Source organism: Pogonomyrmex barbatus, unplaced genomic scaffold (genome assembly GCF_055798465.1).
Source record: "Pogonomyrmex barbatus isolate J1 unplaced genomic scaffold, ASM5579846v1 scaffold13, whole genome shotgun sequence".
Classification (NCBI taxonomy): Eukaryota; Metazoa; Arthropoda; class Insecta; order Hymenoptera; family Formicidae; genus Pogonomyrmex; species Pogonomyrmex barbatus.
This window is the reverse complement of record NW_028297109.1, coordinates 6574454-6601722: the sequence shown is the minus strand read 5'-3', so window position 1 is coordinate 6601722 and position 27269 is coordinate 6574454. Positions and strand designations below refer to the sequence as shown.

Genomic DNA, 27269 nt, shown 5'->3' with positions numbered 1-27269 from the left:
AAAAATCTTATTATTAAAAATAATTTTGTATATCATTATTTCTTGGAATACTGAATATACATTGCGTTTTTATAGGACAGCTTTATGCCACCTTCTCAACGTTGCAGTTATGAATGCAACAAAAGTCCTACGGGGCCATTGAATCGGAAGAAACTTATTGAGCACATCAATAAACAAGCTCTAGAGACACCTGATATTCCAGAATTGAAACCATATGTACCTGGTGTAATTAGAGGCAAAAAAGTAAGTAGTTGAATAAACGAATTAGTAAAATAATAAGAAGGGATGATAGCTTTAGATTGATATTTAATGTATTGTATAATAAAAGTTTTTAAAAGCATATATTGGTTATAGGATAGTTGATTGTGAATCTATAGAAATTCTCTATATCCAATTGATATTTTCACAAAATTTTTGTATCACACATGAAATATTAGTCTTAGTTTTGGCTATCTTTATTACAAGCATGTTAAAAAGTAATAATACATAGTTTGTAACAGAAACAAAGCCCATTAAATTCATATATATATATATATATATATATATATATATATATATATATATATGAATTATATATGAAATATATATATATATATAAATTTAAATAATATTAAACATCAAGATCCAGCCATGATCAAAAATGCCTGTCTTATTTCTTCTATTAAAATTAATTAATATATTTTATATCTGTTTCAGTGGATACCTCCGCCACAAGAAAACACAAAGGAAAAAGAGGCGGAAGAACAAATCGCGATAGATCTCGGGGAAGAATATGAACAAGCACTTTCGGCCGCCACTCAAGAAGAAATCATTGATCTTGCTGGTAAGAGAATTGATTTTTATTAAAAGTTTATTGTATTAGAGTTGAAAGATAAGCAATTGAAACTGTCTTCTGCTTCTAGCTATTCTTGGATTCCATTCCATGATGAATCAAGATCAGTATCACGCATCTTTATTGAATTCTGGACAGCCAGTCGGTCTCGGTTGGGACGGAGTGACGAAAGCTAGTCAACCGAAAGTTTATCCGATGGAACCGCCTAATGATACGGATGTTGACGCTACCATTAAGCAAGTGCGGGATGACGATTCGTCTCTAACTGATTTAAATTGGAACAATATTAAAGTAAATATTTTTGATAACACGCGAAGAGAGCGACATACGAAGAGAGTTTCATACTAATAATACATGTATAACAATGTCTTGTTACAGAATATTTCGGACGAGAAATTCATTCAGTTGTTCGAAGGATTAGAAATGAACACACATCTCGAATCGTTAAGTTTAACTAACGTTGGACTCAACGATAAGACCGCACAACGGCTGGCCGATGCTCTAGAAAAGAATTCGACACTCAGAGTACTCAAGTATGCATAAAGTTCTATGTTTTTACACATAAATTTTGCTGCTAATTTCTCATTATTTTAATAAAAATGAAACTTTTATTTTTCAGCGTGGAGACAAACTTTATAAGCCCGCCTGTGATAGTAAGATTGATCAGATCCCTTCTTAAGACAAAGTCCATCGAAGAATTCCGATGTTCGAATCAGGTAATTATATAAAATTATGAAAAATGATCGTTACACATACAAGAGTAGTAAGATTTCTTCCTATCATTTTGCAGAGGTCACAAGTATTGGGTAACAAGATTGAGATGGAAATTACACAATTGGTTGAACAAAATCCGACGTTGTTGCGACTCGGATTACATCTTGAGTTCAATGACGCTAGACATCGCGTAGCTGCGCATCTGCAACGCAACATCGATAGGAGTAAGTACATAAATGATATCATGACGATATGATTAATACTATTTATGTAGTTCAGATAGCTTATGAAATAAAAAATTATTTCTACGATCATTCTTAGAAATAGAAAAGATGTCATTTCTAAGAATAGTTATCGATAGAATATAATTAGTGTTAATTTAGTTTACATAGTCATTTATGACAATTATGATTACGTAAATAGTTGCAAGATGTAAATTCTAAAGGCATTTTAGCGCGAGTCATAGAAGAAATATTTTAATAGGAATTCCAGAAATATCTACACGCTTAAAAGATTAAAATAATTGATTTTACAAAACACTTTAGCATCAGTAAGTACAATGCTCCTTTCACAGGTCAGCGCGCAATAATCTTGAACAGGTGTCGTAAATTATGTTAGCAGTGCAATGATGCGTTTCACGAATGCAATACGTAGATATTATCATTGTCTCTACTATAATGATAATTGTACTATTATACTATTTTCCGTTTAGATGGGAGCAATTGTATGGGGGACTATGGAGACCACGTGACGAAATGCTTCTAACTTTTCCGAATCTGCTTCGTAGTCTCATGTAGCGCTTTATCGTAGCACATTTCATCATTCATCCATCTATCCCGCTGTATTCATTTATTATTTTTCTAGTTAGTGACACATATAGAGGTAATTATGAGACCCTGGCTCATTTTTGTGCAAAAGAATTTAGAATTTCCTCATTTCAATATTTTTCAAACAGTATTTTTCAAATTCTTACAATTTTACAATTATTTAAAATACACAAAAAATTTACGATGCAATATAGAAGCTAAAAGTTTCAATTTTATTTGAAAAATACTGTTTCTCCTCAAATAATACAGCTTTCCATATCATATTTTGAAACCTCTGTCTTTATCATCTGGTTTCTTTTGTTAGTTTCCAACATCTGTTTTATCTGTTTTATCTCTATTCATTTTTATTAAAGATGCACAGATAAAGATATTTGTAAACAACGCAATTATCAGACAATGATGTGTCTGTTTTCAATTTTCAGCGAAACATAAAGAAACAAAGATTAGGGTAGTTTAATTTGGTACGGATCCATAGACCGATTTTTACATCATCAACTGAACGCTTTTAATTCGATTAATGATCGGATTCGCGCTTGTTTATAATAGTTAATAGTACAGCTTTTTTATGATCTTGATTATTTAACAAGACGAAGTATTCAAGATGCTTTCACTGATTGATTCGCTTAAATTGCTGATAATTTACCATAATTATACGATAATTTACGCTGGCTTATTGCCAAGTATTGGTATTGTAAGTTATCATTAACGGTATCTACATTATTGGGTAAAAATCAATTTAATTTCCAAATGAAATATTACGTTTTAATTATATATAAATTCTCTCATATAATTTCTCTAACATCCCAATCTTTCAAAAGTGCATCTTCCCGTTCTCTCCCTTTACAGCATGGATCATAGATTTATTTCGCAAAGATACATCCTTGTAGATTTTTTTCTATAAATTCCAGAATCCGTCAAGATAACAAAAATTTTTATAAGAATTAGGAACTTCCCCTTTTACTCCGCGCGTTATTCTGTTGAATTTCTGAAAATTCAATTCCCTAATTCAATCCCAATTCGAGCGAACGATTTTGATTATTATTGATTTTAATCGATTTATTTATCCGGCTAGTTTGTCGTATGGAACCCATGGAACGAGCTAAGCTTGTAGCGATCGCTGCTGGTCCCGCAACCTTCACCGTTCTTCCTGCTGATGACTTAAAAAATAGAGCGTAGCGCTGTTGCAGCGCAGTGAGTAGCTTTCTTGTAAAAAATGAGCTCGTCTTTCCCCACGACTTGATAATTTGTCTTTAATATTTTAATTATCCTTTTGCACTCTTCTCCATAACGTTAATGTTTAACTTTAAAATATTTTGTGGAATGCTACGTCCTGAGGAACTTCGATTCTCCTATAGATTTAACATTATTTAATATTTTTTAATGAGTGCAAAGGAATGCACTCAGTGAATGAATCAGTTTGAAATCGGGTATTCTCAGTTATCGCGATGATTCCAAATGCATCTTGTTTATTTTATCATTAAACTTATTTTATCATTATTTATCAGAAAAGAAAACCGTTTATTGTTTTACGGTTTATGCGCCCTTTGTGATCTAAAACTTTTTTTCTCGAAAAAAAAAAAAAAGATAACAATCATTGTCTCCCGAGTTTATCTAATCGTTCAGTGCAACGATTTGATTTGTTTTCCAATAGTAATCGAAAAACTGAATTGAACGATACACGTAACTAACATTCATCCCTCGCGGGTCCCTCGCACGATTTCATTTTTGCATTGTCGGCATCACTTGCTCCCTCCTCCTATCCTATTCTCTCTTTTGCACCCTGCTTCTTCTCAACTTCGACTTTCTCACTTCTAACACTTTCATATACTACAATACATACGACGTATGAATGACAAGGGTCTAGCCTTTATGATTCAAGCCCAGCGCACCTTGACGAGATTGTATTTTGCAGACACGACCGTCAGTTCTTTTTCATCTCCATTCTATATGTCATATTCGCCAGTCCCTCCCTTTATATTTATTTGCTGCACATGTAGATGTTCGTCACGACGCGCTCGCGTCCCCTTTTATGTCAGACGGTGCTGATGTCGCGATATCGAGTTGCAGCGGTCCATATCGACTTGCAAGACTGATGAAAACGTCATACACGTCGGGCTTCGATATTTTGAATAACGCCTGTCACTCCGTCTTAGAAGCTTCTATGTATTGCTACTCGTATTTCTGATTATTAGCGTCGCTTAAAGATTAATTACGCATAATTGATACTCGTCGATGATCGGGATCTTATCTTGCCGGTCGAGTGCCGCGTAGTCTCTTTTATCGCGAAACGACGTTTATCATCGAAGCGAATCATCCAAGCTGGCGATATATGGATGTGTAATCACTTACGACACCTATTCTTTCCCAACAGTACGGAAAGATCTAACGCTGCGGCTACAGTTCCGATTCTTTAACATGAACCACAGGAAACCTGCCTTGATTCAATGAAAGGTAGCTACCCGTTGTGTGGTAGACCGTCAGCAGAATGAGCTGCATCCTTTCCCTCGCGGGGGAAGGTTTAACTAACGCCAAACGCTACTCTCTTACAGCTTCACTAACACGGCTTTTTGGAGCGCGAGAACGAGCGCCAGGGGAAAGGCGTGGGGGTTGCTGTCAAACGCGCCCGCGAACGGAACACCCGTCGGGTCGTACGTCGGACGAAAAGCGCGAACAGTGGGATGCGTCTCGTATTTCCATATATCGCGTTATTTTCTTCGTAGGACTCTATTTCCCAGTAGGAGACAGATTCGGTCTCTCATTTTGAGAAGTCACGCTCACCTATTTGGCTCACCGTACGCAGACACGTCTCATTTCGCTTCTGATTCTGAGATAAAAATTAGACAGAGGATTTTTTTAGCGATCTAATTCTTCGCGGAAATAATTACGTTTCGTTGCGGATAATAACTGTCGCGACGCGACGTAAAGTGTTCTCGAGCATCGCGGCGGTTTCGATTCACGCGCAGCATCACATCACATTATTACCGCGGCAACACATTCCTCGACGGCGATGCAATGAGGTTTAGACGCATCCTGTCAAACTCGATGAAGTCGTGACGCGTTAATTTCCACAGGAGCCAACCTGTTCCTAGGAGCTTTATTCGCCTCGCGTGACGTCCTGTCGGCATTAGCCCGTCAGCTGGAAGACAGCTTAACACGCGCCGACGTTGGTACAACCGAAGCTGACTGACGTCTTATACCGTGAGTGAATCGCGCCCGAGATCTATTCGCGCCGGAGATCTTTTTTTTTTTTTTGCGAGTAGTATCGTTCAATTACATACGCTCATTTTGCGGAGAGTCCGACTAACTAAAGAATCTAGCCGAAGAATCGAGCCTTTTCTGCGAACGAATTCTTTCTTTTCTTTCCTCTCCTAATAAAATAATTAGCATTCCGTAAAAAAAGTACGGTTGGCCTGTACCTTTATGAAAACACGCGAGCAAACTTGGCAACCGTGAGATTTTTAAATTTTTCTGAAATCTCGAAAGTCCCGTGTAATTAGTCTCTTAGTCTCTTGAAGCTACTTTTCTCTTATCCGAGTTTAGAATCCTGAGATTGGTATATTCTCGAAATACATATCGATCGTCATTATTTCGCGGAATTATCGGAACTGTTTTCTCGAATTCTCTTGCGGGATTTCTTCCTGCGGTAAATCTTCCTGCGGATTTAGAATTTAACTAGCTCCGGGCTCTAGTTTCGAGTTGCGCGTGAATTATCGGGTTTTATCACGCGCGAGATTTTATGAGGTGCTAATGCAGATCGCGGCGCCGGGTGTCATAACGGTGACAAAACCGTCGCGCGTAGCGCGCGATCGCGTTATTTTTAAAATGCAAATCGCGGGACTCCGCGAGGGAGGAGGACAATCCACTCCACTTTCATCGGGGATTAACGACGCGGGCCGCGTTAATGAGTCCGCGAACGTTCGCGCACCCGGCGCGAAATTGCTAATATTTATCCGCGGATTGCGCGGTCTTTTAAAATAATATCCCGCGCGCGGTGCGCTCCCGCGTACCATGAAATGTTAATTGTCGATGGGAGCGGGTTACGCACGCGGGATTTATACCGTGACGGAAAGATCTCGCTCGTAAATCGTCCCTTTAGAGATCGCGTCGCATCCGAAACTAGAATAAATGTGTAAATAACTGCGGTTAATTACGCGCCGAGCTTTATGGGTTTTACGGGCTTTTAATTAAGGCACAGAGTGCTCGTTGCTTTACGTTGCTTCGCTGTTCTGCAAATTCACGCGAAAAACAAGAAAACGCATATTTGTTTCATATCACTTTTCGCTTTACGCTCGAATCGAATGTCCTTCAGCTACGGTGCGGATTATCGGAATCCGAAGATTTAACAGCGCGGGAACAATTGCAATAATTTTTTTACGGTTTTTTATTTAAACCGCGTTTATCGATTATTTAGAAATTCTCGATGAGAGAATTTTCGCGGATATTACTCGCGTATTCGCGTTATTCGTCTCGCTATTTTACCGCGGAAACGAAGCATGTTAACATTGATAAAGCTTTGACTTTTCTAAAAGATTTCTTCTCGCCAGTTTTTACTCGCTGCGTTTTTTTTTCCATCCACAGCGTAGACTAAAAGGAATTCCTCTGGAAAATGAAGTCTGAGGAAAATTTGTGTGCAGTTAAATTAATCACTCTTGCATCTGTCTGATGATTAATAACAACATTGCGTTGCGTACGCGTTGTTTGCCAGTTTCATGAGAGAATTTTTTTTTCCACTAATCAGAGCCATAAAATTTACGACTCGCCATTGAGCTGCTCTTCGCATTTCCGCGCGCGAGTCTGTCGTTGTTACGTTCGTAAATGCATATTGAATCTTTAGATGCCACGGGTCTTTTGTTGTCCCGCCTGTAAAGGCACGCCGAGCAAAAAATTTAATGGAACGCAATCGGGACGAGAGCGCTTTACGTCCTCGCCACCGATAAATTATTGGAGCTTTTAAATTTTCGCCCGATATTGCGGGACATGCGAGAATAATTACGAATCGCCGGGAAAACGATCCGGCCGGCAAAAGGATAAATCGCGGAAGTTTTCCGCGGGATATGGATCGCGGTCTACGTCAACTCGAGGGCTCTTAATGTCGATGCGAGAGAGCAGCTCTGATGCGTGTTGCATGCATTTCGAGGCATGCCACGTCACTCGATCGAGACGCGAAATGCGGGAAGTGCGCGAAAATTAGCAGAAAGACATGTGATACTTTTTTTTTTTTTCTTATCCAATTATCATCATCGCCATTGTTACTGCGCTAAATCGAAGCGTGATTCGCGCGCGATGCAGCGAAAATAAAAGTTTTCCGTTATAAAAAAAAATAGACAATTTTCGAGGAAGGATTTCAATACGTTCGGGTCGAGGTCTTGATTTGATAACGGCGAAAACTGATAAAATCGACATTCGTTTTAATCACGCGCGGCGTAAAAAGGAAATTGCGATGCCGATGATAGAATCTTCGTTCGAAACAATTTGCCGAGGTCGGGAGACAATTAAAAAGCGACGCTCGCTCGGTAATCCGCGCGGGTGTTCCACGTTTCCGTCGAATTATTCCTGCCGTGCGGCGGGATTACTATTTTACGACCGCATGTTTTTCCGAAGAGTCCTTTCAAATCAAGTAATGTGCCCTTCGTCCGATAACGATAGCGATCGATCGCGTGCTGTCGTTCCTCGCGAGTCAGCTCTGAAAATCGTCCGACGATCGTTTTACGGAGATTACGGGACGTCCTCTTGGAAAAGCGACACGAGAGGATAAGTCCATGAAATTTAGCGCAGTAACAAAAAAATAAAAAAGAAACCGAGAGAAAATGGTCAAGGAAAAATCGCATTTCCCGCTCTGCGCGGAAAGAACACTTTTGCTGAAGAATTTAAAAATTTGGCCAAATACAGACCAGAAAATAATTTTGTGGAACCATCAAAATATTTATGTGGGAGTCAAATTGATTATTAGAATATAAAAAAGTGTTTACGGTATTATCGTCACCCTTAAGCGTTCTATATTATAATTTTAAATCAAAATTATTTTCAAATTTATATCTGCTCAAATTTTTAAATATTTTAGTCAAATCATTCTTTCCCTCTCGTGCAGATCGAGCGACACGTTCGTTTTTTGTTTTTCTGCGTACTCTTTACCGGCATGAATCGGAACGGTAGAGTACTTGTTTTCTTTTTCCTTTCTCAGTTGCTAAATGCATATGATGACAGTGTTTCGGGTATCTGTTGCAGTACGGCAGTCCCGGCTCGGGGTGGCGACATCTTAACGCGAAGTGGCGTTCGCCTAGGTATTATTTGTATATATATATATACATATATATAAAATACACCACATACACCTATGTTATACAAATACCGTACACTTCCTTCGCGCATCGACCAATCTCACTGCCGCTATGTCATCGCTTTAGAGGCTTAACCCACTTATCCTGTCGTTTGCACGACTGCCAAGAAAATTGTTGTGTCTCTGTTGCGAGGAAATGCGAATGAAAGTGGGACGGCTATATTACGGCGAGATGAGAAACAGCACGCCTATATTACTTGACTCTCCATTCGCTGTACGTGTATACGACAATATATAACGACGACCGTGGCTTCAAATTTGAGAGAGAGTTCCCGCGGGACTTGATTTTTTTGAATCTGCGTTAAATTAATCAATAATCCTTAAAAAATATACGAGCTCAAATTCATCAAAGACAAGTGTGAACCAAGTCTGAAAGAAATCTCCGAGATGGCCCCTTTAAATTTTTTACGCCCCTTTAAATTACGCCTGCTCGATTAGCTAACGTGTCGGTTCACGGATTCGTCGCGTAACGTTCCCGAGACTGGATGCCACTTACGTCGTTATTCCGACGCGATCGACCGACAAGCGCCTCTCGAGATGACCGTGCGATGCCGGACTCCGGGAGCGAAATTTGCATAGGATCGACAATTGGAGGCAACATTGGTCGTTGATATAGAGAAGCCGTGCCATGGCAATCGTCGAGATCGGAACGCGCATTGTACCGCCGACTACTGTCGCTTAATCGCATTTCTCCGTTTCTCGTTTGCTCGCCGTTACCACGCCACGTATCCTCTCGCCCCGCCGCCACCGCCGCGGTACATATTCGCCGTCCGCGTTACACGAATGTCGCCCGACGACGCATATATTTGCGCAATATATGTACATTGTGCTTGTCTTTCTCTCTCTCTCTCTCTCTCTCTCTCTCTCTCTCTCTCTCTCTCGCTTGCGCGTAGTGCGGTGGCTCGATTACATTGCAGCGCGCTATGCACCCGATTCCCGAAATTGGACGGCGGGACAATTTCAACGATGCCGCGCAACGTTCGCGTGACGATGCCGAATTAATTGCCGTCCCGAATGACGCGTACGCAGAAGTAGCGCGAACTTTGTTACGAACCATCCAATTTCTCCCGATGCCAAACCGCCGAAGAAATAAATAATTGGCGAACGTTATTACACTTGCATGTCAAATCCCCGTCGTATCTTTGTTTGCGAGATTGGCCGGTTGTATTATGCAGGAGGATGTTTTTAGAGCTCGAGCCTGACAGCGGCAGCTTTCTCTTTCTTCTTGTAGACACATTTTACGATGACTCTGTTTCACCCGCTTAATATTTTAAACTAATTAAATCTATACCGTACAAGGCGTGTTCGAACCGCCCGAATCGATGTAAAAGACGCTTGTCAACATTAAAATTAATGTTTGAAGTTTTTGCGCTTAAACGTCAGGCGAAACTAGAAATTCACCCGACATGTTGATCGTTTTAAAGTAAAGGAATAAATTTGTCGTAGGCCGAAGCATGACTTTTTTTTTTTTTTTTACACATCGAAACTGATTTTCTACATTTTTCCATATGTTCGATCCCTCGCTCCCACATTTCCGTTTATTGCATCCGGATCTTAACTCTTTCGTTTCCGCGATAACGACCGAAATGTTCTCTGGGCGCGGTAACCACCCGATGCATATTTTTCGAGGCACCCAGTTTATCGGTATGCGTGCTGATCTCGCCGCGATTGCGATGCAATGATTAAGCGCATGCAAGCTTGTGCCGCTTGTGCGAGGGCCGCATGTTACTTGATATAATGGCACGCTTAGGCACCGTGACTTTTTTCAAACTTATCCCGATTAGCCGGTGTTCTGCGGCTCGGAGTACCCGGAATCGTTCTTACCGCAGGTAAACGTGGGCTGCAATCCGGAAATCTTATCTTCCGTCCCTCTCCAAAATGTAGTTGAGGCTCGGTGTCGAAAATGCGAGGATTAATTTCGCATGCTTAATTAAAAAATGTTTAACAGTACGCTTAAGGGAATCGTTAACGGACGACAGACAGCGAAACTTGAGATTCTACGATGGATGATTACATGTAGTGTATTTCTATTCTGCACACTAGACATGATATACTTTATCCAGGAATGCATTATTAATTAATCTTCTACTAGTATCTCTTTATATTTGAACCTCTATCTAATTTCAATGTTTGCATCCCCAAAATGTAGACGCTGTAGCACAACTGTACTCAGCCAATAGTATAGTTAACACGTTCACCATTTATATATTTGTATATTAAATTGACGGAATATTGTATGTGTCTAATGCGTTAACGATATGTTAACTGGTAGTATATGATTAAAACATGGATAATATTGATTCTATTTTAATAATTGACAAGTTAATGCGCCGTAAAAGCATGAAGAATCATAGTTTTACTGATACTCTGAAATGAATGAACTAATTTATTGTAATTAAACAAGAGAAAGACACTCCCTGAGGATCGAATAGCATGGTATCGTACAGCCGGAGATACGTGAAAATATATGAAAAGTACATTGAAAATATTTATCATGAAATAAAAATGATATGATTTGTTGCGAATATCGGAAACGCCGCAATTTGATATTGTTTTTAAAATCATAGCCGCAGATTACAGGATTTTCCAGAATTTAAATCGTTGAGATGGAAGATTTTTAACATTTTTTTTCTTCTTTTTTATTTGGAAAGATAATGAATTTTCTGAAGCACAGTTTCAAAAACATTGACCTAAAGAGAATATATATCTATAAAAAAGATCTGTATGTACATTTGTACACACACACACACACGCACACGCACACACACACACACACACACACAAAAGTATATATACATGGTATTAAAAACGCAAAAAAACGCGAGAAACAAGAGAATCAACGAAAAGAGTTGGTTGTACGCAGCTCTGCCGGAAAAATAATGGAAGCTTCAATTACCGAATAGATTGCCTCGAATTTCTATCGCCGGGCGCTATTCTTCCATTTCATCCTTTCTTTCTTTTCGCTCTCTTTGTTGTTGTTGTTTTTTTTTTATTATTTTAGTATCTGTCAATTTTACAAAACAAAGTAGCGCACGACTCGTCATACGCGCTCCGAGCGAATTGCGAGTTTTTCAATATGTATTCACCCAAACGCATGAATTCGCACCTACGCATAAGCGTATCAGAATCAAATATTCTTTCGTTCTCTCTGTTAAATCTGTGTATCACGCAGTTTAATTAGTGCCACTAGCTTGAAACTTTCAATCTCGTTTATCATATTTGAATGTGCAAAGCAATATCGTAATGCAGGATGTCCGGAACGTATTAAGTAATTGCAAAATCATAAAGCAAAACTATCTATCTTTAATTATTGAATCAACATATATTCGATACGTTTTTTTTAATATTCTGTTGGTATTTTAGTTGCACTTTGATCGATGCCTTCTTCTAAATGAATCTGATTTTTAATTAAAGTTTAAACAAAGTTGATTTTTTTTTTGTAATCTCGATTGCTCGTAATTTTTGATAAAATTATAATTTTCTAAAATGATCTGAAATCACAGTCTGCTCATTTCCGAAGAGATTTAAAAAAAGACTATAAAAATCAGCCCGGTAATTACTGAGGAAAAGTACATAAAGGTCAAAAACATGATTTTATGAAGGAGCACTTCAAAGATTTTCATGCTATAACTAGATTTTTATGTTTAACTTCTGTTCTGTTTTAAAATATTTAGAAATACTTAAAAATTATTTTAATTAATTTAAAATGTACAGAAAAAGCCATATTTTAAGGAAAAAAAGAAATTAATTTTTTATTTCTAACTGTATCTAACTATCTCTTAACGCAGAAAGTACCAAGCAATCACTTCTGGCTGATTCTATTTTTTAAATTAATATTTTTCTTCTCACATTAAAGATACGATTTTGGAATTTAACTTTTTATTAATTATTCTCATTATTCAGATGGAATTGTACAATTCTTAAAATTTTAAAATTTCCTGTGTTTAATATCAGAAGAGAGTATAAATTAAAAAAAACGTGAATATTAAAAATCGTTTGATACATATCTTAGACACAAATTAGAATTATATACGACTCTAGTTACATAATTACATAATATTACCTAATTTTTACAGTTACAATTAAATTAATTTTTCAAACGTTTTTGGAATGAATTCTTGGCGGGGATTTCCGCATGCAACGATAACGACAGTTAAAAATTACCGGTGAAATCGCATGGTGATGCATCAACTTCGTAGAATTCCCATCACAGGACGAGGACGCGACTTCTATCTGATGAACTCGAGGCTTTCGTTGGCTTTACTTATCTCGGCTACATCCCGCGGGCGGATTTCTTCGGGAAGGGAACGAGAGCTTGCCGAAATCGCGCGCGCCTGCGCGCGTGCAACTGCGGTGGTAATGATAAAGCGGATTCAGTCGCGACTTCGAAAGTGCAGAGAGACACCCAAAGGCAGAGAGCGAGAGGGAAGGAAAAGCTTCGTTTTACGGTGCATTAAATTCTGACGAAGTGGCTCGTCCTATATACCGGTCGGGGGAGAATCCGAATTATCCTGGAACAGATAAACAGACCGCCGACGAGGTAGGGCGGATGAAACATCGGGGATGGTAGGGGATGGTAGAGGAGGGAAAACAGGACGGAGCGACATTTCTAAGGAGGTTGTAGCGATGTTTCGCAAGAAGGGAGGAGAAGAGGGCTGGGAGAGAAATGGTAAGAAAGTATGATGGAAGTACTTTAGGATTTTCGAGGAGGGAAGATGAAATCTAGAGACGTCAGTCGAGCGAGAAAAGCTCGATGGCGAGTTGTCCCGGGAGCTTCGCGAGAGAGTTTTCTCGTCTGGCTTTTTGCCGTTCCATAGAGAAGCCGTCATCGCGCATTGCCGAGTCGCCTGTTTTTCTCGCCGATGGTTGAACTCGTAATCTCTCGATCGCGATTGCGAGAGTTTTATTTGCCGCAATTACGTCGCGATAAACAATCTTCCGCACGGGAACAGTTGCAAATGAAAAAGCATCATTTCTCTCTCTCTCTCTCTCTCTCTCTCTCTCTCTCTCTCTCTCTTTCAACAGGGAAAACATGCATTCCGCGTCCGATTTCCGAAATTGCATCGCCATTATCATCCATATGTAAATCACGCGCGAAACCACCATTCGGGAAAAATCGTATTAAAAGCGCGTGGATTTTTAAAAATCGAATTCGTGTCTCCCCTGATAAATTCGACGGATTGAATTTGCGACCCTCCGGCGTTACAGGCAGACGCTTCGATTGCGCAGGTTGATTAACGGCGTTAATTAACCGTATTTACCGTATCCGTATTTTTGGATCGCAAGCTCCGCGGGGGCGGCCGCGAAAAATTTGCCAAGCTTGCAATCCGGCCGACGGAAAATCCGCCGAATCCGCCGAACGGACGCGATCGGCGTAAACTCCGATGAGGGCTCGTCCGATGGCTAAACTAATTAGCGCCGACGTTACAAGCGCTTATGTGGTCTCGCTCGCATGAGGCGAGACACCCACGGTAATAACGAATTACACAACGGTGCTCGTCGTGTGCTTTCATCGCGCGGCGGAACTCGGTTACAAGTTCCGGGCCGTGGCCTCGCGCGCGCGTGCGATAATTAATTCCCCATTAAACGCGGAGCGCGGTTGCTTAACATGCGCGCCATTGTATTGCCCGCACCGCAAAAGCCGGCTGATGCTGGATTATTAACGAGCCGCCGCCGCCGTCGTCGTGGACTGTGTCTCGCCTCTGAGTCACGTTTCCGCGACGCGATCCCTTATCAATGCTCCGATAACGAATAACTCGCTGGCGGAGCCCTCACGTCCGTGTCGCGAGTCACGTGCGTTTTGTCACGGTCCGCGAGCAAAAGACCGCCGGACATGACGAAAACGATAAACTTCTCCCTCCCGTCCGTCGAGAGAAATGGCGAATAGATATAGCCCGTACGCAATTCGAATCTCTCTGAACTTTCCTTTGGGCGTGAATCCGTTTGTCTCCGTATGGCAGACGCAGCCGTTCCCCTAATCGGCAAAAAATTACGGAACATGCCGTGCCAATAAATCTGATTTCTACCGAAGGTACTGCCGCGCGCGACTTTGTTCGCGAGTCGGCGAGATTTATCGGGGGTGCGCCTATTTCTTTTTTTTTTTTTTATCGGCGTGCGCCGTTCTTGAATATAAATATCGCTATAAATAAGTGACGACGGATCGCGTCACGCCGGCAAGTGTCTAGCGACGACGAGGAAAAGATCACCGAAGGGTGAATGCTGAGAGAATTCGTGTTCCTCAAATAATAAACGGGATAATACATTGATAAATTTCGCTCTTATTACATTATAAAAATAATTATATATAATGAATAAAAGTTTCATTTTTTTTTGCGAGATTTAAATTAATACCGACAGAAAATCAGGAAATTTGTTGCCTTTATTGCCGCGTCACTTACGACATCATTTGATGTCGCGTGAGTGATTGGATGTGTCGAGGTGCGAATTAATATCATGCATCTTCATGCGAATTAATGCGACGAGCTATGTATATAAATTTCTGACGCGTAAAGTGTTTTATCGCCGGTGCAACGGCTTGACGTAGTGTGCGCGTTAATTACTTTTGCTTTACGACTGGCGCGAGACGGATAAGGAAAAAAGGAAATCCGGGAAAAGTAGCGGCGCTGCGAATTACTCCCGTCCAAAGAATCCTCATGATGTAGATTGCCCGTCTTTTTATGTTTATTTTCCGAGGGCTTTAACAGCTTGGTTCTACCACGACGTTTCGCGATGAAGCTTCTACACGTCTACAGGAATTTACATTATTATCTAGAACTTCCCGTACGATTTACATTTACATATTTATCAGCTATTACGACATTTTTTTTGTGCCATTAAACATTTATGTCGGAAACTGGGCTTCTTTGAAAATTGATCACGAAACTGATTAATCAAACGAGTTGAAACTGTCAAAATCGTCAAAATTAATTAAAAAACTGGATGAAATAATCTCGGTGCGATATCCATCTATTCGGTCGTCCCACGTGATCTCGAGGATCCGAGAATCTGAAGAGCTTGATCGATGGCTCTGACGTCGCGCAGACTTCGAGAATCATTGATCCGAGCCGCTGGCGGATGCGAGGATCCGAGGGCACGTGAAACTCATCAAATTCCACCGTCTCGAAGTCTCCCAAGCCGATCCTTGGGAATCCTCACGTCGATCATCAAGTCCCTGGAACACCTCCCACCGTAATGGCTCCCTCGAGCATGTTTCTTTCGGCAGATCGCCTGCGCCGCATGGGAAGAGCTTCCCGTAACTACACCATCGGCTGGGCCATGCACTGATGATGATCGCCACGGTGATGGCAACGACGACGACGACGACGACGACGACGACGATCGACGGAGATGACGACGACGATGATCGCGCGCGACTTTCTCGCTGCATCAAGCGCACCGCGCCGTAAAACGGCCTTCACATACGCGTACTCACATACACGCACACGTATACACGCATATACGTCATTTTACACAATGCAGCGTTGAATCCTTGGATCCTCGGAACGCGAGATCCGCAGAAGGTTCTCCGAAATCGCGAATTAACGGACGACATGGAAATAATTCGGTTCGACACGCGGAGGAAATAAGCCGGAAGCTTCGCATGATAAATTATATGTGGATGTGTCTCTCGTCTTTGTTGTTCTAAATAAATATATATAAATATATACATAAATATACATACATTTATATAGATATATATTCCTGCATCACACACGGAGCTGTATTGCGCGAAGGATACTCTAATGACGCGTCACGGTGTAAGAAATTTAGGCCGCCGGATGAATATCGATATTAATGTTAATTGAGATTTATATATGTATACACGTTGCGACGCATATGTAATTGTTGTTAAATCGTCGAAGAAAAATTTTGCGGAGGAAATGATAACGGGAAGTGAACGCCGGGAGGAGCCGAAGAGACAACCTTTTTGATATAATTGATATAATATACACGCCGTTCGCCGCTTTTAAACGGTGCAACTTAACCGGATTATTTAAATATTTATACACGGAGAGGAGGAGTTCTTTAATTAATTCGACCAAACTTTCGACCGAGTGTGATTGAGCGATCGGGTACAACCTGTTCTGTGTTCTCCATCTCTTTTTCTTTCTTTTGTCAAAATTATCTTTGTTTGTCTTTCCTGTCTGATAAAGCAATTCGTTTCTTATGCATCAGAATAAGTATGTCTGAGTAATAGCTATGTCTGAATGATTTTAATAATTAATTCTGATCAAGGTAAGTATCAGAAAATTTGTGAGGATTAGAAAAGAAAATCTTTTAGAGGAGATGGAAATAACTGCCTGAAATGTAAAATAATAATAATCGATTTTGTTATTTTTAAAGTTACTATGCTCTTTAACCATCTTCGTATTTTTGTAAATACTATTTATCGCTTAAATGTCGAAACAAAATTGATATTTCGATTTTGAGACGTGATAGGTCATAGCAATACACGAAATTAGTCACAAATATTTCTCTAAATATGAATGAAGAACGATACCACCGACCCGATCGTTCCGCTCGGCATATAATGTCACTGTAATATTCGCTAAGGTACTAACTCGTTGTTTAAATTAATAATTATTTTAGCATATACATGTATACAAATCAGTCTGTACATATTGTCTTCAATGTCGTTTCTAATCGATCGATGTGACCTACGTGTTGTAACGAGAGAGAATGGATTTAGTATAAACGCGCAGAGAGAAGAGAGAGAGAGAGAGAGAGAGAGAGAGAGAGAGAGAGAGAGAGAGAGAGAGAGAGAGGAGAGAGAGAATGAGAATGACATAATTGTCTCTGTGTGCATGCGGGTGTGGATGAAGAGGAGAGAAAGGGGGGATGCACGGATAAAGATAATTATCTTTAGGGATCTTACTGATGTAGATCACTCTGAGATTGTCACCCCGTATACGTTGCTGTACGCACTCGGGATAGGTAAGCTCACGAAAATGCGCGGATCAAAAGCACCGTTTGAGCGAAATTATAAAACTGTTGAGATTTTATATCCTCACGCCGTCGACAGATTAGAAATTTAAGTTTCGGATTTTTCGCATGCCGACTTTTTAGCTCCAATTGATTCCACGAACTCTTCGAGTTCTCCTCGATTCGATTAGGATTTTACGCTTTAAGAAACGTGCAAAGTTCTTCTTGATAAACGTAGATCGTGGAGGTGATAAAGAAATAAGAATCGAGATGTCTATAAAAAGAAATATTGTAATTTCTGATTCGCTCACGGCCCTCTTTATTGTATTCGCATAAACGTGTATTAGCATATGCACTCTGTCACACGCGACACATTACGTACACGAATAATACACACAAAATCCAAATGCACGCGCACGATTAAAGCCTTGCTGCTAGCCTTATCTTGTAACACGAGGTTTAAAATAAATTGCTGAAAAACGTATTATGCCTGTGTTTTTCTCTTACTTCTCAATCCATGAAACTCACAAAATTAAAATTCTCATAAAAATTATAATTTCCGGCCTTTATTGCGAGCAATTAATATCGTTCTATCTCTCTTTAATTGATAAATGATTTATTTTCTGTGTTACGACACGCCAAGAAACGTCGTTACATTTTATGTAAAATTGCGATGAACAAAATACATAAATGATGAGAAAATGTCAGACTTACCTCTTGTGCGCCGACGTATTCCATTTTATATATTTATCTTTTATCCCGATCGGGACATTGTGGATTATTGAATAAATATTTCCCGATCTGTGTCTTGTAGGTATTCTTTATTCTTTGTAAAATCATACAGCGAAAGCGATCGGATCTACATAGTGTAGTGAAGCGAGATACAAGTGAAGTGAATGTTCGTCGGACGAATGACGGCCGAGTCGGATTTTTAAAACTGTTTGTCTTTTGTCTCGATCAATTTTTATTTCTTTTGAAGCGATATAGAAAATTTTTAGCTTTTTATTATTACATTAAATAAATGTGTCTGAGATCTTAAGGGATATCATGTAATCGTTTATTATATTCAAACACTTCCATAGATCCTCAATTTTCCTCAATCTCTGAATCGATGGATTTCTCTTGGAAAAATCTTTCGATTTTGGGATGTTTTTATTTTTTAGACATTTTTTAATTTTCAGATTTAAAAAATTTTTCTCATGTCAGACAAAAAGGAGTCGACGCGCCGCCGATTCGCCCGCAAACTTGAAGGTACATACGCTCTCGTCGACTTTTTCGTTTGCAAATTTGATTGGCCCGAATAGCGCAAGGTCCTTTTCGTAAAAATCGTTCGCTAAAAGCGCCGCCTCGCCGCGTGGACAAGCGCGCGCGTGACTTAGAAACTTAATAACTAATTCTGACAAAATACAAGTAATGCAAAATATACGTATACCTAAGGTCCTAAGAAAAACTAGAAATCCTCTTCGTGATTAATTATCCAAAATATATGTTACCTAAAGTTATCGTCAGGCTGGTGACGAGATGGTGACAATCAAATGTCCAGCGATGACAATTCATGATTCGTGTGGTGAAACAAATGCCTTTTATACAAATAGCTCTGTGGTACATAAAATTTGATTTCACCTACTACAGTATAAGGTATATATAATATACATATATTTATATATCATATATTTTTGTAATAGCTAATAAATAATAATTCTTAATAGTTCGTCAGTTAATTTCTGTGAAACCCGCCTATCCGGCGCTTAAAATACGAAATTGCTTACACATTATATATATATATATATATATATATATATATATAATATATATAATATATATATATATACGCTCTTCGCATTCAGAATTTTAAAAACCACGATCTCTCTCTCTCTCTCTCTCTCTCTCTCTCTCTTCTGCGCGATTCCCGTGTCTTTCTCTTATGTCACTTTACGTACTCTATACTCTTACATATTAATGATTTACCGTAATGGTGTGTGGCGTGCTTAAGTTACTGGTTGCACTTACCGGTATCACCTGCCGCCAGCCGGGGTGAGGGAGGAGGGGGGGTGTCGCGCTCCCCCGGCGGCCGTAACTTTTTTAAAAAGCTTAAAAAAAACCCCGTACTTAGGCTAACGCGAACGTTAACGTCGCGGCGCGTGGCCGCGCTTCATCGAGCCTGCTCTAAAATGCGCGCCGCTCGGCCGGCCACTTCGATGCCGTCCCAGACTACGCGCGTAAATGCAATCAGTAGCGTATCCTTGCAAGTCCTAGAACCGCCGGTGCCATGAATCCTGGAGGCCGGATAGCCGCGAATCCTAGGAGAGCCTCGGCTTCGTCCGAGAGAGCCCCTAGCCCCGGAAGCATCGGCGACACCCAGAAGCCGCGGATCATCCGAAAGCCTCGGGATCCTAGGAACCTCGGGATCGAGGTCGAGTCCTTAGATAGCCAGATAAGAAAGTGCGAAATATGTTTACAACATGCGGCTCGAAATGATCGTGCGACGACGAGGACAGAGGGAACGTCTGCCTTCGTGAGAAACTCTTAAATGCGCGCGTGTGCTTGGTGTGTGTGTGTGTGTGTGTGTGTGTGTGTGTGTCGTGTGTACGTGTGTACGTGTGTGTATTGTGTGTTGCACAGGAAAATACGTGATGCGAAACGTCGGTGCTGAGCGTTTGCGATCGCTCTCGCCAGTATTCCCGCGAGATAAAACAGCAGAGGAATAACAATAGAGACGAAAAAAAAAAGCGATGAAAAAAAAAAACGACAACAGGAAGTGTGATCGATGCCTGCGATGACTGCAAGAGCCGTAATTAACGTCACGTTCGTTAGCAATGAGGCATCGATGGTTTAGTGAACGATTAGCGCTTTCGCAACGAGACGTTTCTAGTGCTGGAATGTGTGAGTATCTTGGGGATTTTGATCTTAACAAAAAACGCTCCCGAAATCCGAATACCCGTAGATGTCGTAATCATTTTATCTTTCACATTTATAGTCGGATTTTCTCGCATTTTTAAGACTTATTTCTACTTCTGTCAATGTAAATTGAATCTTGGTTCAACTTACTTTTTATCTGATTTTAGTTTTAAGAATTAGAAAAGGATAAAGATTGAAAATTAATTTACACTGATAGAAATAGACGCTAATGTTCCAGATCGATTACCTCATGGGGATCTTCAGGTATTGCGGATATCGGCGTTATTTCACGAAATGTCTATCCGCTTCTACGAGGATCACGGCTCTGGTCCTATTCGTAATTCTACAATTAACAACTACTCGTAAGGATAGCTAAACTTAGCTGTATCTGTTCGCCGTAGCTTCGCTTGCGAATTGGAAACGGAAATCATAAATGCACTTTCTCATAATTCTTTTTTCTCGTTTCTTATATTTTTTCTCTTTTTTTTTTTTTTCTTTTTGATCAGGACCAATCGGCCACCGCCCGCGAAATTCAGACGAGGAAAAGTAGCCCAAAGACCAATTGCAACAAAGGGTGCAACTCGTCATTCGCGAGTGTGATAAAATCGCGCGATGAAATCGCGGCTCGTTCAATTCATTTCGTGGACGGCGGTCGATTTTTCCGTTCAACAATTTATGGCCTTTTTGCAACGTTAGTAACAACACCGGCGGCGTGTGTGTGCATCTTTTTTCCCGTACGATGTCCTTTTTCGCTCTACGGGAGCGTGAAGATTTTTTTAAGTCTCGCGTGGCAGTCCGTTTGATCTCGTCTCCCGCGTATCGACTCGAACATCCCCCTTCGATCTACGGCAGCCCCGAACCCAGCTCTCTTACTGTCGGCTGTGTGGCTGCCGAACAAGCTGAACATTAAGACACATCTACACGGAGAAATAGAGTTTCGCTATTTTTTTTCCTTTTTCTTGGTTCATCTAACGAGCAAACAGTATTAATTAGAGTTTATGTATATTTTATATATAGGTAATAATTGTAATAATAATAATAATTCGTAATATCAATTCATCCCAACAACAAGTTTAAGTTATCATCTGATAGTATTTTGTTTCATCTCTTTCTTATTCTCTCTCTCTCTCTCTCTCTCTCTCTCTTTCTATCTCTCCCTTTTCATTTCATCCCTTCATCTCTCTTCCCGCCCTTTCCCACGACTCGTTCCTTCTTCTCGCGATCGATACTTTCTTCCTCATTAATATATATATCTCTGTTTATTATATATATCTTTTATTTGTTTTATATATATGTATAGACTGATATCAACACGTATAACATCGACGTTTTTTTTTCTTGTTAAATCAAAGTTCTCGCGGAGAAGGTTGTAGCTGCTCCGATTATTACAATCTCTCTTTCTCTCAATTTTTTTTTTTTTATACGTGACTAATGCAAACAAGTTACCGGATCGTGTCGCGAAACTTAACGACGATCCGATCAGTCAATTGTCTTTCATTTAGGTTTCGGCGTTTTATCAGTCGAACGTGAACTATCTCGCGCACTTTACTCCCGACTCGTCCTCAAGGAGGACGAAAATTTCGAGGTTTCACCTCCCTTCGAGCTTCGAACGTGTTCCTTTTCCAGGATATGCGTTTCTTTTCCTTCCTTGAACCTTCCTTTTTGACTGGCGCAGGACTTTATTCGTGAGAGAATGTGAAATCGATTTTTCCTTAGCGAAGACAACTAATAATTGGAAAGCTCCGCTTGTCCTTTAATATTCAATATCCTTTAATATTCAATTCCTCGGTAAGATAAGCTTGCGCGGGAGCGCTCGCTAAGGGAATGTTCGATTAATTGACGAATAAAGTTCCGCTTCCTTCCGCGTTTCCTCGGACCGTTTCCGAGATATGCGGATATTTAAAAAATCCGATAATCTACGAGTTAACCCTCGCGATGCGCGTCACGGTACGTATTTATTAAAACGGTATGTAGCCGGGAGGTATATTTGCACATATCAAAAGTCAACATGTGTCGAGTCTCTATCAAAAAAGCGTTCGTCATTTACCCTTCCTTCGACGGAACGAGAACTTCAGCTGGGGATTCTGACGATTTAGCGAAAGAGGTAAGTCCTGCCTCTCGACTCGGATCTGATTTGATTCTTGTTTCTAAGCCTATCAGCGTTATCGTTTGAACTTTCTTTCCGAAATACATCGCACGCATACAGCTAAGATCTTAAGTTTGCTATTCGACGGACAGAGGTGTGTAAATATATATATATATATGTGTGTGTGTGTGTGTGTGTGTGTGTGTGTGTATGCGTGTGCGTGTGCGTGTCTGTAATAACGTGACTGTGGAGAAATGGGAAAGTTCATTGGGATATAGTTATTATGATAGAACGATAGCGTGTGCTCTGCAGCGAAAGTAGATACGGTCACGGAATATCTTTCCGCTTCCATAAAAATAGGCGGATTAAGGGAGATTAATAGGAACTCCTTCCGCGGACGAATTCCTCGTCTCTGGCATCGAGAATTAATCTAGCGGTCTCTCATTATTTTTCTCTTAATTTAATTCTTTAACAAGAATACCTTGTGTATAGCAAACCTCTTTTTTCTCCCCTACATCCCTACATTTTGCGCCACATTTTGAATGGATTCCTATCAGTCCCTTGTAAAAGATTACCTAGAAAGCACGTGAAAAATGAGGGGGATATTGCTTTTTGTTACAAATTTACGAAACTGATGAGAGCTAAGAATGCCAAATATCCTTCTTTCCCTTGCGTATCCATGATTCAAGATATCTTCATATTTTTCTCGTGCCTCTGGATTCGCGTACCTATTTTTTTTTTTCAGGAATCGTCGATCTCAAGATAGAGCGCTCTTACTCACTTTCTTTTTTCTATCCTTCTTTCTTCCTTTGGTAATAATAATCATACAAAAACTCGTTCGCAAGCTCGTCTGCAAGCCTGCGTGCATGGCAGTATTCTCGGTAAGTAGATAGTGTAAATACGATATGATACATAGCGGGGTGTCGTTCGGGGCCGTCCCTGAGCTGCCGCGGCGGCCGTTAACCCTTCCGCGGCGACGAAAGGTTCGAGAACATGGTGTCTCGAAGGGAACGACCGTTCCCTGAAACGTCGGGGTTAAACGAGGAGAATAAACATTCACCCCGTTACGGAGCGCGCTTGCACCCCGAGATGACATTGACGTTCGTACCGAGATGACATTGACGTGTTTTTGCCGTCTGTGTCGTTGTCGATCCGATTTCGCTGCGCGAATTGATATGACAACGCTAATGGCGCGATTATTGTTGGATTGTCTCATAAGTTTGTTCGGTTTGTTTTCCTTGACAATGATTTTGTTTTAAAAAGAGTTACATATTGGCAATGTGTTATATATCAATTTCTTTTATTACGTATTTATTATGTATTTTTTATTCGCTCTTGTTTTTTTGATTTTTTATTGAAATAATTTGTGTCTTATTTGAATTAATCGTATATATAATCTTTTGGTATTGAAAATATGGAGTCAAGTTAAGAAAAGTGAACATTTCTGTCACATTTCTTTTTTTAAGTTGAGCAAACCACTTTTGCCCCGTTCTTTCGAGAATAGAAATCTTTTCTGCATACGGCATAAATGTTTCAGAGGGTCTCTGCTGCTTTAAAATCTTGATTAAATTCAGAAAGAAGAATATAGAAATGTTTATTTTTTTCAATGTAATACTTCTAAAAAATCCTAAAAAATTTTTAAATCAAGCACAGACAAATCCTTTCGATAGAAAAACATGAGTTATAAATTAATATATAATATATTGCCAATACGTAATTTCTTACAGGACAAAATCATTGTCAAAAAAAATTTAATGAAGTTACGAGACAACCCAGTAAATTGACTGTGGATTCAAGGAATTGGAAACTGGGAAATCCAATCTATTAGGAAATCTGAAGATCCGAGGATCCTTTGAAAGCTGGAAATCCAGATATTTACGGATTTAGGAATCCGCGAACATTTTGAGATTCGACAGAAATCCAACTATTCCAGTCTCTAAGAAAATCCAAAGATCCCTAAAAAATTGCACAAAGATCATGAAATTGATGAATTTTGAGATGGAAAAATTCGAGATGAATTCCTTTTGTTCCAAGAGCGTTTACTTATTCGCTTCGCTAATTAATTGGAAAGCTAATCGATACTGCGTGCCGGCTTTATTACTGTCGTTAATCGAAAAGAGTAATCGGTATTGAGCTTAGTTTTATTATCGTCGTCGCTTTGGAGGGAAAGGATTTTGGACTTTACGATTATGTGTCGTATAAAATCGTAGGATTCCACGTGGGAATCTCAAAGTCTTGCTTTAAGCGTTATGCGGAACATCTTGATGCGCTATTAAGTTTTTATTAGTCTTACAAGAATGACGCGTGAAGTATGAAATTAAATCGCATAATTATCGATCGATTGATTCACGCAACTGAAAAATCATAAATCTTTTTTTTTTTTTTTGCGATTCGCAAAGACACGAAATCTAACGATTTTCTTCAATTCGAGTGAAGATGATAAGGGAAGAAAGATGATCGACGATTAAAGAGCGATTTTTATTTGCATCTCACACGTCATTCGTTGCTCGCTAACAGTCGCATGATGTTACAGGATATTGCAAATTCGCGTCGTTGCCCTTCTACTCGAAGTAGGTTCCTCGAAATCTCTACCTCTCCCTGGCCTTCCACTACGCCCCCTCCGTCATTCAATAAATTTATTTAGATTACTTGGTACGAGATTAACCATTTATTTGGTACAATTAACGCTTCTAACCCGTAAAATTGTCCCGCTACGTCCACGGACGATTACTCAATAAATAATAGGCTATCCTGGCTTTTTGAGGCCGTGCGATCGTGAGTGCTCGGTCGTCCTTCCCTCGGTGAGAGCTCCCCTTCGTGCCTCCATACGATCGCTAATGTAACCCCGATCGGACACTTTTCTTCTTCGCTCCTCTTCCTCCCTTCCCCTCCCCCGCTCTTTCACCTTCTCATCGGCGATCCTTTTAGAGCCACGTACGCGAGAGAATCCTCGGATCTCCAGAGATCCCGCGAATCCCCCATCCACCCTACGATCCCGCTGTCTTCGGATCGTTTAGGTCCCTGGATGGAATCTCGCGGATTCCCGGGCATCATTGGATCTTTGGATTCTCGTGATTTTCTCTTCTCCCCATTTTCTCACTCTTCCCCCGCTTCTTGTCTACACGATAATAAATGTCCTTTCGGAAGATCCGATTGAACGGGACGATCGACCGTGCCTACCCGCCGTGCTTTTCCGCGTTGCGTCGTCGTCGTCGTCGTCGTCGTCGTCGTCGTCGTCGTCATCGTCATCGTCATTGTCATCGTCGTTGTCGTCATCGTCATTGTCATCGTCGTTGTCGTCATCGTTGTCGCTCGAGACGGCCCCCCAAGGAGAATTCCTACAGACGCACCTGCAGCAGATGCGGGACGATGCGACGCGATGAGGATCTTTACAGGTGCCACTTGGCTATCAGTATCATGATTAGGTGGGGCGCGAGGGTGGCCAGCGACGCGCCGCCCGTCACCCGGACGTCGCTGTCCTTGAGGAACACGCCGTTGATCACGTGGATGATGCCGTTGGTGCACTCGACGTCCGGACGGATGACGCGGATCTTCTTGCCCTCCCATTCCACTTGGTAGGCTGAAACCAACAAGACATGACGATGATCTTTGGACAAGGACCTCGAGGGGAGAGGGAGTCGCGTGATGGGCAAACGAAGCAGCACTGCGATGCATCGCTTAATCTCTAGAGATCCTAAAATAACGTCGTGAGATGCTAAAAAGGAAAATCAATGATAAAATGGAAAATTAAAGAGTCGACTTTCTAATAACGTTCGATGTAAAGCGATAGTATATCTAGTGAAAGAGACACAAACGACGATCGTAAGTAAAATTTCAGTTTAGCATCGTGTCGTCGTATCTCAACGAATGCACCAGAAATACGTTTGTTACTCTTTCAATACCACTTTCCTGTGTGTTTAAGCATCCTCGCCTCGCTTAACGAAGGGTCTATTGAACTCAATCTTTTTCTCGCCCGCGATCCTCGTCGGGTACCTTTGCAAGGATTGTAAAACAGAGCGGTTAAAGCGTCGGTCGCGAGTTGGAAAACGCCTCGGAAATTTGCTCATAGACGAGAGAGCGAATAACCGGGCGGGCACGTAGCAATTAGCGCCGGGGGTAATCAAGGAATTTGCATTTAAATGGTGGTCGAAAGGTGCATAATAAATCGCCCTGCGGTTCCGGCACATAATGGCGCGCGCGTTCGTTTCCGGCTTCCGCGTTCGAGAGGCGCTCGAGAGGCGACATATTTTTCACGAAACGGCCGGCTTTCGATAACGCGAAAAATTCCTGGCCCCAGATATACATCACATCTCGGCGTCAGAAACTCGGGAACGTGAAAGGGAGCTGTTTACGGGTTTGCGTTGCATCCGTTTCGAGAATTTCCTGGACTTTGCGCGACGCGCGACGGAAGCTGAATTCGCTGCATCTCGCGGCAATCTGAACGGAAACGAGGTCCATCCCGTGGTTCACAAGCGTCACATCCGTGCGAAAAAGCAGAAAAAAAAGAAAAAAAATATACGCAATCGTTTCCTCGAATCAAGTCGAATCATTGCATATTATTATTTTCTACCTGAACAGAGTTTCCAATTTATATTATAAGCGAAATATTACAAACACTTCTGAATTGTTAAAATCGGTTTCGATTACCTGATG

General features: G+C 40.7%; 2 protein-coding genes across 18 annotated transcripts in view; one reads left to right on the top strand and one right to left on the bottom strand.

Annotated features, from left to right (window-relative positions):
* The window catches only part of tmod (tropomodulin), a 48022-nt gene extending 29906 nt beyond the window's left edge, over window positions 1-18116 (top strand). For 4 of the 13 annotated variants that reach the window (XM_089072526.1, XM_089072533.1, XM_089072534.1 and 1 more), the window contains 9 exons: window positions 76-243; window positions 697-823; window positions 903-1123; window positions 1211-1365; window positions 1452-1548; window positions 1623-1770; window positions 3446-3564; window positions 8599-8654; window positions 15933-18116. In XM_089072526.1, the coding sequence (XP_088928652.1) occupies window positions 76-243; window positions 697-823; window positions 903-1123; window positions 1211-1365; window positions 1452-1548; window positions 1623-1770; window positions 3446-3549 (1020 nt within the window). In that variant the 3' untranslated portion in view covers window positions 3550-3564; window positions 8599-8654; window positions 15933-18116. Of the gene's footprint in view, window positions 1-75; window positions 244-696; window positions 824-902; window positions 1124-1210; window positions 1366-1451; window positions 1549-1622; window positions 1771-2258; window positions 3162-3445; window positions 3565-4744; window positions 4825-8577; window positions 8655-10539; window positions 12455-15932 lie in introns of those variants that run through there. The other 9 variants (XM_089072527.1, XM_089072528.1, XM_011643044.3 and 6 more) reach the window with 9 other exon arrangements.
* Window positions 18117-18434: 318 nt separating this feature from the next.
* Fas1 (fasciclin 1 Fas1 domain-containing) overlaps window positions 18435-27269 on the bottom strand; it is a 241095-nt gene continuing 232260 nt past the window's right edge. For 4 of the 5 annotated variants that reach the window (XM_089072513.1, XM_089072514.1, XM_089072516.1 and 1 more), the window contains one exon: window positions 18435-26196. In XM_089072513.1, coding sequence (XP_088928639.1) covers window positions 26006-26196 — 191 coding nt within the window. In that variant the 3' untranslated portion in view covers window positions 18435-26005. The remainder of the gene's footprint in view (window positions 26197-27269) is intronic. The other variant, XM_089072515.1, reaches the window with a different exon arrangement.